This window comes from Sapajus apella, unplaced genomic scaffold (genome assembly GCF_009761245.1).
Source record: "Sapajus apella isolate SASKATOON/1434 unplaced genomic scaffold, GSC_monkey_1.0 scaffold39, whole genome shotgun sequence".
In the NCBI taxonomy this organism is placed as follows: Eukaryota; Metazoa; Chordata; class Mammalia; order Primates; family Cebidae; genus Sapajus; species Sapajus apella.
Window position 1 is genome coordinate 9,794,199 of NW_022436979.1, and position 12,580 is coordinate 9,806,778.

Here is a 12,580-nt window from a genome sequence, read left to right on the forward strand (position 1 = left end):
GCAGAAAATCAAACACTGCATGTTCTCACTCATAGGCGGGTGTTGAACAATGAGAACACATGGACACAGGGAGGGGAGCACTACACACTGGGGTCTGTTGGGGGGAAATGGGGGAGGGATGGGGGGTGGGGAGGTGGGGAGAGATAGCATGGGGAGAAATGCCAGATATAGGTGAAGGGGAGGAAGGCAGCAAATCACACTGCCATGTGTGTACCTATGCAACAATCTTGCATGTTCTTCACATGTACCCCAAAACCTAAAATGCAATAAAAAAAAAATAAAGAAAGAAGATGAAAAAAAAAAAAAAAAGAAATACCTCAAAAGCACAGGCAGCCAAAATAAAAATAGGCAAATGGGATCACATCAAGTTAAAAATCTTCTACACAGCAAAGAAAACAATCAACAAAGTGAAAACACAACCCACAGAATGGGAGAAAATATTTGCAAGTACTACCCATATGACAAGGGATTAATAATCAGAATTTATAAGGAGCTCAACCAAGTCAATAAAAATTATAGTAATCTAATTACAGATGGACAAAAGACCTGAGTAGACATTTCTCAAAAGAAGACATAAAATGGCCAATAGGTATATGAAAAACATTCTCATTGTCATTAATCAGAGAAATGCAAATAAAAACCACAAAGCAAATATCACCTCACCCCGGTTAAAATGGCTTATACCCAAAAGACAGACAATAACAAATTCTGGTGAGGATGTGGAGAAAGGGAAATTATTGTACACTGTTGATAGTAATGTAAATTAGTACAACCACTCTGGAGAGCAGCATAGAGGTTCCTCAACAAACTAAAAATAGAACAATCACGGCTGGGTGGTGGCTCACGCCTGGAATCCCAGCACTTTGGGAGGCCGAGGCAGCTGAATCACTTGAGGCCAGGAGTTCAAGACCAGCAGGGAAAACATGGGGAAACCATGTCTCTATAAAAAAAAGAAATAGAAAAATTAGCTGAGCGTGGTGGCACACTCCTGTAATCCCAACTACTTGAGTGGCTGATATATGAGAATTACTTGAACCCAGGAGGTAGAGGTTGCAGTGAACCATAATTGCACCACTGTACTCCAGCTTGGGTGACAGAGCGAGACTCTATCTCAAAAAATAAATAAATAGATAAATAAATAATGACTGTAAAAAAGAAAAAAAAATGAACTACCATATGATCCAGCAATCCCTAAGTATATACACAAAATAAAGGAGGTCAGTCTATTGAAGAGATATCTGCACTCCTATTTATTATTGCAGCACTATTCACTATAGCCAAGATTTGGAAGCAACCTAAGTGTCTGTCAACAGATGAATAGATAAAGAAAATGTGGTACGTGTGCACGATGGAGTACTATTCAGCCATAAAAAAGAAACATCCTCTCATTTGCAACAACATGGATGGAACTAGAGGACATCATGTTAAATGGAAAAAGACAGGCACAGAAAGACAAGTGTCACATGTTCTCACTTATTTGTGGGAGCTAACAATGAAAACAATTGAGCTCCTGGAATTAGAAAGTAGAATGTTGGTTACCAGAGACAGACTGAGAAGGATAGCAAGGAAGGAGGGAAAAAGTGGGAATGGTTAATGGGTTAAAAGCATAGTTAGATAGAATGAATAAGACCTAGTATTTGATAGCACAACAGGGTGATTACAGTTAACAATAACTTATTTTATATTTCAAAATAACTAAAAGAGTAAAATGACAAATGCTTGAGGTGATGGCTATCCCAATTACCCTGATACAGTTATTATACATTGTATGCCTGAATCAAAGCATCACATGTACCCCATAAATATATGCACCTACCATGTACTCATAAAAATTAAAAATCTAAATAAAAATAACATAACTATTTACATAGAATTTATACTGTATTAGGTATTACAAGTAATCTACAGATGATTTTAAGTATATGGGAGGTTGCTCATAGGTTTTTTGCAATTACTATGCTTTTTTATGTAACCGATTTGAGCATCAGAGGATTTTGATGTCTGTGGGGCCCTGGAACCAATCTGCTGCCAAGGCAGAGGGTGGACTCTGATTGTACTGGTGTTTTACTGACTTAACTTTGGCTGTGCTGAGTGACTCTGCTTCTCACTGGAGGTTTTTGATTTGTCTGGGGGCGCACTGTTGCATGTGTCTCTTATGCTTCTTGATCAGTGGTGTAGCTATGGAGTGTTCTTCTCATGTTGATGTTAGAAGCATAAGGTTGTGAATGGAAATGAGCCATCCATTCAGGGCTTGGAACTGGAAAACCGTGACTTCTGCCCACATATCACTGGGCACAGCAAATTACGTAGCAAATTTAAAGACAACAGGCAGGGATACAAAGGATGGCTGTGATGAGCTATGGCAAAGACATTAATGCAGAGAGGGGTATAAAAAAATCAGGACCAATACCCAGACCACAAACTATTTGTGTGCTTGGCTGTTCAATGCCTGCAATAAGTTTTCTGATGGTGAAAACTACTTCATTACTTATTTTATTTTACATAGTGATATATAATATTTGATTTTTGTCATTTCCTTCATCACTAATTTTAATAGGTAGTAAGAATTTTCTGACTAAAGTAAGTCAAATGGGCGATTTAAATGAAATATCCATGTAATTAGACCCATGGACCTAGATACAGAGATGTGAAGATATGTAATAAATTTCCTCAAAACTTTCTTCTTTTTTATCTCAGTTATGTCTGAGTGATGATGACATGCCTCCCCTCTGAGGTCAGCTAAAGGTTTCAACTTTGCACCCCAGGGAGGGGTGAGAGTTAAAACCTATTTACCATTCTTATACTAAATGAACCAGATCCCATCTACTTTCATTTAATCAAAATACCTGGAGTACAACAAAAAAAAATATTTTTTATGGAAGATAACATTTAATCTGAGATTACACAATGTGAAATATCCAGCTTTTATTATTCCTTGCAAATATAATAAACAGTGCTCATGGAAAAGTATCAGGACACAAGAAATAACTATTATATGCTCTATAAATAAGGTATTTTATTCACACTAGATTTTTAATATAGTATAATAAAGACACACTTGGTGGCGACATGATTACAAAGTACTTTTACTAATTCAAGTTTTATTTTACTCTTAAAAAAACACCAAAAACAATTTATTAAGTGATTTTGTTTAGCTACTTCCCTACAAGGAATTGGATAGTAATCCCATTTCATTTAGATTTAGATACATTTCCTTAAATCTTCTCAAGTTTCAGTTGAGACATGTGCCTTCAGTTCATGTGAACTGCCACTAGGTGACAAACTTTCATAGCACTGCATATGTCAGTTCACTCAACACACGTTTTGTATCTTCTATACAAAGATGATTCAGGCTTGGTCCTTTGGGGAACTCACAATTTATATCTACAAAAATAATCACTATCTAATACCTACAAATCTAGATATGAAGGAGCACAGACAAGAGATTTGGAGGATTCGAGAAAGTCTTTAAAAGAGATATCTAATTTCAGTCTTGAAAAACTTGCAAGTGCTCACCACTCAGGAAAAGGTGAAAGGGGCAGCCTGGGCAAAACATTTAAAAGCTTCAAGGCAAAAAGTCTTGAAAGCATAGAAGAGCAACATGTATTTGGGAATTACATTGAAAGCAGAGAACAGTAAGTAAATTATTGCATTAGTTTGTACAAGACACAAGGAAGGATTTCATTAAAAGTAGTGGCATTAGTGATGAAGATAAGGGCCTTCTGAAGACGCTTTTCCCAAAGTAATTCGGTAAGACTTGGTGATCAAATGTAGTAGTAGGAGGAGATAAGGTTGATGGAAGAATCAAAGAACTTGATATTTTCATCTCAGGTTACTATCTTGAGTATAATGACAGTCATTGAAATGGAGAATGAAAGAGAAAGAATATTTGGGGTGGTAGAAAGGAAAACCTTACTTGAAAGAGGTACATTAGGTTTATCAGGTAAAGGGCTGAGAGATCTAGATCAGCACGTAGCTCCAAATGGAGTTTAGGAGCTTGGTATGGCCTGTAGGTTGAATTATGGGAGACACACTGGAATAACTGAAGCAGAGATGAGGTTGGTAGTGTTGTCGGGCCAGTACTAGATACAAGTTCAAAGTAGAGTAAAAAAGCTGATGGCAGGACTTAGATAAAGAACTGCAAATCACAATATGATAAACAATAGACAAAACAGACAACAATGGAGAGGGGACAAATCCAGAGAACAGGATAAGGCAGGCGACTAAAAATCTGAGCAGATCAGCAAAACAAGGGGCTTTCTGGAAACTAAAAGGGCAGGGTGGAATTGCCAAGGTAACAGATTCAATGAAGTCATTGAAATGTAGACAAGTTAAGCAAGAGATTTTGCCAATCCTGGAGCTTCTTGCACGTGCAAGAACGTATTCCCAAGTGTTTTGACTTGAGGCTTCACTCAGATATTTTGGAACATACTTCTGGAGAGTAAGGAATTACAGTGGAGATAAAGCTGTTCTCAACTAGCTGCAGTGATAGTTATATTTCATACAAGCGTATCTTTCTATGCCAGAACAAAAGCTATCTTACTTTTTGGATATTTAATAATGAAACATTCAAATTACAAAAACTGTAATTCTCACTTCCGCCCTCCACTCCCCTCTTTCCTTCTTTTCTTTTGTTGCTTAATTCTCTTTTCGTCATTTCACTCATTTTCTCTTTTTCTCTTCTCTTCCTTCTTTCTTTCCTCACTTCCTTCTGTCCATCCTTTATCCCTTTGTCCTCCCTTCCTTTATTTTGTCTTTGCTGAAGAAAAGACCACTTACAACCTTTCATATGTTGGGTTAAACATCTTAACTTTATAGAGGATATTTTGAAGTCCAAATATTCTCCAGTGTAGCAAGAAATATCTTACTCATCATGGCTAGCAAATAATTTCTTCTAAAAATGAGTAAAACTAAAATTAAATTACATTCATGTGATTTTGACTCTGTTGAATGTATTAGCACTGTATTAAATGGTGTCTTTAAACTTTTTGATGCAGTTAGGTGGATAGCAATTAAATGTAAAATAATTTAACTCTCAAGTATGGGGCTGGAAGCAAACAGAAATATTATAGGATTGGCTTTGTCGTTGTATACCTTTTAACTTAGAAGCTTTCTATCTCTAACTTTACTTCCAGTTCCTGAGGTTGAAAATGTGTCTCATCTTCTGCAGCCTATTTTGTAATTTTTATGGATTCCTTATTTTTAACTTGGTAACTTTTAGAAATTATTGCTCTATTTCTTACAAAAGTTAAATCTAAGATTTTTTTTTAAGAATGTAAACAGAAAGGTTAATAAAATATTTGATATAGCATTCTCTGGTACTATCCAACAACATTATTATTGATTTTTTTCTTATTTGAATATGGACTTTTATTTCATTCTTTTAACGGATACTATTAATTGTAAATACTTAAAAATGCTTCAGCTGAAATATTTGTGCAGTTCTAGTCTTTTGTACTGAGTGTTGTTTCACAAGGGAGATTTTGGTAAATCTTGTTTGGTTGAAACACATTATTGTTACTTTAGGTGCTGACTATTCTGATGCTGAGTTTCCAATTGCCTTGATTAAAGTAGAAACACCCTATGGCTTGGATGACTTACATTTCAAATTGGTTTGAGCAAGATGATTGGTATGAAGGACTACAAAGAGTAAGATACATTTATTTGTAATTACGATTTCCTGCAATTTTTTTTTCTGCCTTGCTTCTCATACAGTTATATTTGTATGTCATTTATACTGTGGACATTTTCACATTGCCAAATTCTGAGAGTGAATAAGACACTTATTTTCTAGTTTTAAAGCAGAAATAAGAATATAATAAGGGTAATTATAATTATATATTGAAGAAAGGGCATTTTACCTATCCTAATTTCAGATGAGTCCTTAATAATGGTGTTTTGTTGTTGTTGTTGTTTGTTTGTTTGTTTGTTGAGACAGAGTCTCACTCTGGCACCCAGTCTGGAGTGCAGTGGAGTGATCTCAGCTTACTGCAACCTCTGCCTCCCAGGTTCAAGTGATTCTCCTGTCTCAGCCTCCAAAGTAGCTGGAATTACAGGCGCCCACCACTATGCCCGAGACAGGGTTTGGCCAGACAGGTCTCGAACTCCTGACCTTGTGATTCGCCCACCTCAGCCTCCTAAAATGCTGGGATTACAGGTGTGAGCCATCACACCTGGCCAATAATGTTTTCAAATTATCTTAGCCTTTAAATATATAATAACATTTTATATAATGAGATTAATGTATGAAAATAGCAATAATTTCAAGCAAGTCTTTCCCATAAAGAAAATCGTTTAATGAAACAGAAAATAAATGTATACTGATACTATTTATTATAAAAATATTTTAAAAGGAAATGAAAACAATTCTGAAGAAGAGTGCCATGTTGCATCTGACAAATTTTTAGACAGTTAATTATGTCTGAAAATAAACTACATTGTTAGTGTGGCAACATTTGCATAGTTTCCTGAAAATAGTATTCTAGCCTATTATTACAGTAGTAGAAAAAATTACTATTTAAAATGTACCTTGTCAAGTGGATTTGGTTTAGAATAATATATGATTTATCTTTGATTGTTTTCACTTTTTAAATTTCTTGATTACTTAAATAAAGATAATTTGTGTATTTTTATTTTATTAATTAGTGGAACAAAAAAGCCAGATGATGTGCAGTTTTACTAGATTTTTCACCAGTGTTATTCAAGGGCATATTCTGCCAAAGATATACAGTACTTTATTTTTCTTTCTTTTTCTTGAGCTTCCCATCCTAAGCACATTAATTACAGATATTTCCTCAGTATTTTGCTTATTTTTCATTATAAATTCCCAACGGTGTAAAGCCTTGTGGCTTTTTTTTTTCAGGTACTTTTTCTGTAAGTTGTGAAAAAAGCTGGTAAAATTCCCTGGAGCCAGCAAATATCTAACTCTGGAGAATAATATTCATATTGTAAATCCTAAAGCGTTCTTCAGAAAAGGAGTTGAGAGTTCCATCCTGAATTTCAACTTCAAGTAGAAATGATGGAAATATTTCAGCTTATGAGTTTAATAATAATACTCCAAGCCCCACTTACAAACACACACACTAACACACACACACACACACACACACACATGCAATGCCAGAATGCCAGTATCCTTATTTGTATTATATGCGGGAACGGGAACAGATTTTAAGAAAAATACTTTTTAATGAAACGTATTTCCTTTAAAATGACTTTGGAGCAGCTCATGGAGATTATGAGAATTAAAAATCTTTCCCTTCTTGCCTTTTATACCACTATGAGCCTTTATAAATGAATGCCTGGTTTTGAAACATATTAAAAGTGTAGCTGTTGTTAAAATATAGAAATAGATTGATCCTAAAATATTATTGTGAGTTTCCGCTTCTTCTGGCTTGAGTATTGACCAGCTCTTGTACCTATGTAGATGAAAATGAAAGATCCTATTCTAAATGAAAAAAATTGGCACATGACTATTGACCTTAATTTCTTTCAAAAATCCAGCTTATGGTCTCCTGGTGCTTTCCACAGACTGTGTTCTTACACTAATGGTATAGAAAGAGGAGGTAGAATAAACCTATCCCATGTTCAGCCCAGGACCTGTGCCTGGTTTGTATTGTGAATGGGGAAATACACAATTGAAAAAAATTCAAGTCACTATTTTTCATGTTATTTGTATATACATATATAGTATATATAATCAGCATTCAGCATAACAGATTTTAAAGTTTTTTTAAATGTTCACAAGAAGAGATAAGTTGTGTTTTTGAGTTAAAAATTGTAAATTATAAATGTAATGTTTCAAAAATCACATACAAGTATGAATTTGATCTTTAGAGCACTAAGTTGGCATCTGTATTTTGACATAATTAGTATTTATGGCATAAGAGTATGTTTATACCAACACATATAGTTGAACTTCATTTTAATTTAGTTTAATAATTTTGTTTTTGGCAGATAACTGTCTTACCTATATATTAAATTTTGTTCTGATTATTTCATATCATAATAATCTTACATATTCTAAAGTGAGCTTTATTACCTGTGCTAAACTAATGTAGATGTATTTTTATCATGTTTTTATTCACTTTGTAAAAAGCATCTTCATCATCTATTCCCTATTGAACCTAAGAGTAAATTTAGTATGATTATTTTGTGTGTATGTGTGTTTCATATGGTATGAGATTGAAACCAAAAATAGAATTTCAGTTAAACAAATAAAAATAATATCATTGCAAGGGCTATATTTGCCAGGCTACTGATGCTGTCAATTCTGTGTGAGGTGACACAATGTTCAGGGTTTCTTCCTGAAACCATTATAAATCTGCATTATTCAGTGAGCTACAATGTTTAGTACTTCATTGGCAAAGTGTGTATGTTGTTTCTGAGCCAAAAAAAATTGTATTTTCTGAAGGAACAAATCTTTGAAATAGACATGAAAATTCTTAAGTGGTTCGCATATTAATGAAACATTCTAAAGTAAGAATAATAAAGGCTTTGTAAAATATTTTTCCAAAATATATGACCTGTCATAATTAAATATGTTTATTCACCTTTACATGTGACATATTTTGTAGGATTTATATTTAAAATAAAAATATATATTTTGAAATGGACCTTCACTGGACCATTTTCTGTCTTTGGTAATGCAGAATCATGAATTGAGTAACAATTCATGGTGACTACAAAGACAACAAAAGGTTCTGGACATTTTGTTTCATCTCCTCGGCAACTGTAGATATACTTTAATGAAGGCTGCATAAATATTACATATCTTTTTTAGTCCTTTTGAAAAAAAATGTAGAAGTTCAAATATTAGGATTTGCTTGAATACATAATTCAGATTTTAAATGCAATGATACTTATATATTCAGTGATATATGATATAGTTTTAACATTTTATTCAGAATCATATTGTTTTGAAATAGCTATGTCATTTTGTCCTATTTATTTTAATATCCGGTTTAGCAAGTTTTTCAACTCTGAATTTTAAAAGGATTTAAGTTGTTGGATTGTAAGACCTCTAAAAGCTGTGTAAGAATAAAGGACACCAAATTTTATGTCAACATAGAAATGCTTGCATTATCTAATTTTGGAAACTAAAAAATAATAATTCAAGATATACTCAGTAAAAGTCAAAATATATTGGCATAAATTTAGAAGCTTATTTTTGTTTTTAATAAATAAGCAGAGAAACTGCTAGTTTTTAGTTCAGTGTATAAGCAGCTTAGAAGTTGCTACTCCATTTTAACCAGTAAAAAGGTTGAACACGTTGAAAAATGAACAACTCCACCCGAGAAGTACGGGCACAAGGGAAATCACTGCTCTCAAAATTATAGAGATAGAAATGCAATTACAGAAAATCACAACTTACCAAAGCAGAAATCAGTTAGCAGAAACCAACCTGGGAATAACTGCCAGAGTATGAACATCTGAACTGTTACTGATGAATTGATGGAAGCACAGTATGGTCAAGTCTGAGAGTTAAAAACTTCAGGGGAACCCAGTAATGGGGGTGGCCGGGGACCTTTTGTGTGTTTTACCTCCAAGAGCTCTAACTTAGTGCTCACAGTGAATGTTAGAGAAGAATATCCTCTTGCTCCAGCAGGGGGAGGGGAAAAGAAACCACTTAAATTACACTAGAGAGTTCTGTTCTTTAATTTTAACCAACTTTTAAAATAATTTGTATAAAATTATGGAGTACAAGTAAAATTTTGTTACATGTATAGATTGATAGTGATCAAATCAGGGCTTTTAGGGTTTCCACCACCTGCATAACGTACATTGTACTATTCAGTAGTGTCTCGTCATCCACCCGCTCCCAATCCCTCACCCTTTGGAGTCTCTCTTGTCTAACATTCCACTTTTACGCCCATGTGTACACATTCTCTTACTAGCCACTTATGAGTGACAACATGTGATATGTGACTCTCTGTGTGTGGTTTGTTTCACTTAAGATAATGACCCTCAGAACCATTCATATTGCTGCAAAATACATGATTTTAATGGCTCAATAGATTCCACTGTGTACCTATACTACATTTTTGTTATCCAATCATCTGTTGATAGACAGTTGATTCCATAGCTTTGCTCTTGCAAATAGTGCTGTAATAAATATATGAGATGAGTGCAGGGATGTTTTTGCTGTAAGGATTTTTTACTTCAGGTAGATACACAGTGCTGGGATTACTGGATCATATAATAGCTCCAATTTGAGTTATTTGTGAAATCTCCATAATGGTTTCCATAGAAGTTGTATTCATTTACATTACAACCAATAGTGTATGAATTCTCTTTTTGCCACATCTTCAATGAAATCTATTATTTCTGTCTTTTAAATAATAGACATTCTGACTGGTGGAAGATTATATCTCATTGTGGTTTTAATTTGCATTTCTCTGATGATCAGTGATGTTGAGCATTTTTTCATATACCTCTTGGCCATTTTTATGTCTTCTTTTGAAAAACATCTACTCATGCCTTTGCTTTGTCCACTGTTAAATGGGAATTTTTGTATTTTTGTTGTTGTTGAGTTGTTTGGTTTCTTTGTATATTCTGGATATTAGTCACTGTTGGATGAATAGTTCACAGATATTTCTCCCATTCCGCAGGTTGTTTGTTCCATCTGTTGATTATTTCTTTCTTTGTGCAGAAGCTCTTTAGTTTAATTAAGTCCTATTTGTCTACTTTAGTTTTTGTTGTCTATGCTTTTGAGGTCATAGTCATACATTCTTGCCTAGACCAATGTTCATAAGAGTTTCTCCCAGGTTTTCTTATAGTATTTTTATAGTTTCTGGTCTTACATTTAATTATTTAATACATCTTGATTTTTTTTGTACATAGCGAGAGATAAGGTTCTAGTTTTAGTCTCCTCTATATGGATGTCTAATTTTTCCATCATTATTTATTAAAAAGGGTGTCCTTTCCCCACTCTGTGTTCTTGTTGACTTTGTTGAAGATCAGTTCACTGTATGTATGTGGCCTTATTTCTAGAATCTCCATTCTCTTCCATTGATCTATATGTCTATTTTTTTTATACCAGTACCATGCTGTTTTGGTTACCATGGTCTTATAATATAATTTGAAGTCATCTAATGCAGTGCCTCCAGCTTTATTCCTTTGGCTTTGGATTGCATTGACTATTTGGGCTCTTGTTTGGTTCTATATGAATTTTTAGGATTGTGGCATTCTTTTCTTAAGACCTGCCCTCAGGAGAACTTATTTAACCACAGTGTAACATTCTGGGGTTTTATAACAGCCTAACCTACATGGGAGAAGGAAAATACCCAACATCAGCTGCCTCCAGCCATCCTGTCCCACCTAAGCAGGGCTAGGGGGACTGGGAGGCACTGGTCATGGGCACATGACTGAGACCTAATCATAGGATTGTAGAATGCTCACTCTGCCCCCACATCTTACCACTACATTATTAAAGGCCTGTTTACAGCACTTTCTTTTGTACAGTTCATCATGTGCACCTCACAGAAATTCACAAGATAAAAAAAGGCAAAAAAATACAGTTTTAAGAGACAGATAAAGCATCAGAACCAGAGTCAGATATGACAGAAATGTTGATATTATCAGACAAAGAATTTTAAAACTACAATTAACTTGATAATAGCTTTAATGGTAAAAGTAGGAAACATGCAGGAACAGACTGAAGGAGAACAAAGTTGGAGAACTAACACTACCCAACTTAAAGACTTACTGTATAACTCCAGCAAAAAAGACAGCATGATATCTGCAAAAGGATGGACAAATAGATCAATGGAACAGAATAGAGAGCTCAGAAACAGACCTACATAAATATATAAATATACTCAACTGATATTTGATAAAGGAGCAAAGGCAATACAGTAAAGCAAAAATAGTCTTTTCAACAAATAAGGCTGGAATAACTGGACATACAATGTTAAAAAAAGAATATAGATACAGGCCTTATATATTTTACAAAAATTAACCCAAAATGGAGCATAGGACTACATGTAAAATGCAAAACTACAAAACTTGTAGAGGATAACATAAGAGAAAGCCTTAATGACTCTGGGTTTGGCTAGCACATTTTAGATTCAACACACAGGGTATGTTCTATGAAAGAAATCATTGATGATAAGCTGGACTTCATTAAAATGAAAATCCTCAATTTTAACAATATCAACAGAATAAGAAGGCAAGCCACAGAATGGGAGAAAATATTTGCAAAACACACATCTGATAAAGATCTGTTATCGAAAATATACAAAGAATTCATCTAACTCAATAACTAGAAAATTGAACAATCTGGTTTTAAAATGGGGAAAAGAGCTGAACAGATACCTCACTAAAGAATATATATACATGACCAGTGAGCATATGAAAAGATGTCCAACATCATTTTTCTTTAGGGAATCGCAAATTAAATCAATTAGATATCACTACACATCTATCAGAATGGCTAATATCCAAACACCAGATGCTGGCAAGGATGTGGAGCAACAGGAACTCTCATTTCTGGTAGGAATGCAAAAATGACAAGACCCTATGGAAGACAGTTTGATGGGTTCTTACAAAGCTAAACATATTCTTACTATATGATCCAGCA

General features: G+C 34.2%; 1 protein-coding gene and 1 non-coding gene across 8 annotated transcripts in view; both read left to right on the plus strand.

Annotated features, from left to right (window-relative positions):
• Positions 1 to 12,580, plus strand: part of WDR17 (WD repeat domain 17) — a 120,062-nt gene that overhangs the window by 27,350 nt on the left and 80,132 nt on the right. For 3 of the 7 annotated variants that reach the window (XM_032298692.1, XM_032298698.1, XM_032298694.1), the window contains exon 1: positions 5,417 to 5,649. The exons of 2 other annotated variants lie outside the window; for them this stretch is intronic. In XM_032298692.1, coding sequence (XP_032154583.1) covers positions 5,584 to 5,649 — 66 coding nt within the window. In that variant the 5' untranslated portion in view covers positions 5,417 to 5,583. Of the gene's footprint in view, positions 1 to 5,416; positions 5,650 to 12,580 lie in introns of those variants that run through there. 2 more of the 7 variants (XM_032298693.1, XM_032298699.1) reach the window with 2 other exon arrangements.
• On the plus strand, positions 7,509 to 7,635 carry LOC116565326. Its single transcript, XR_004275386.1, has one exon. It is a non-coding gene; the product is annotated as a small nucleolar RNA SNORA51 (small nucleolar RNA).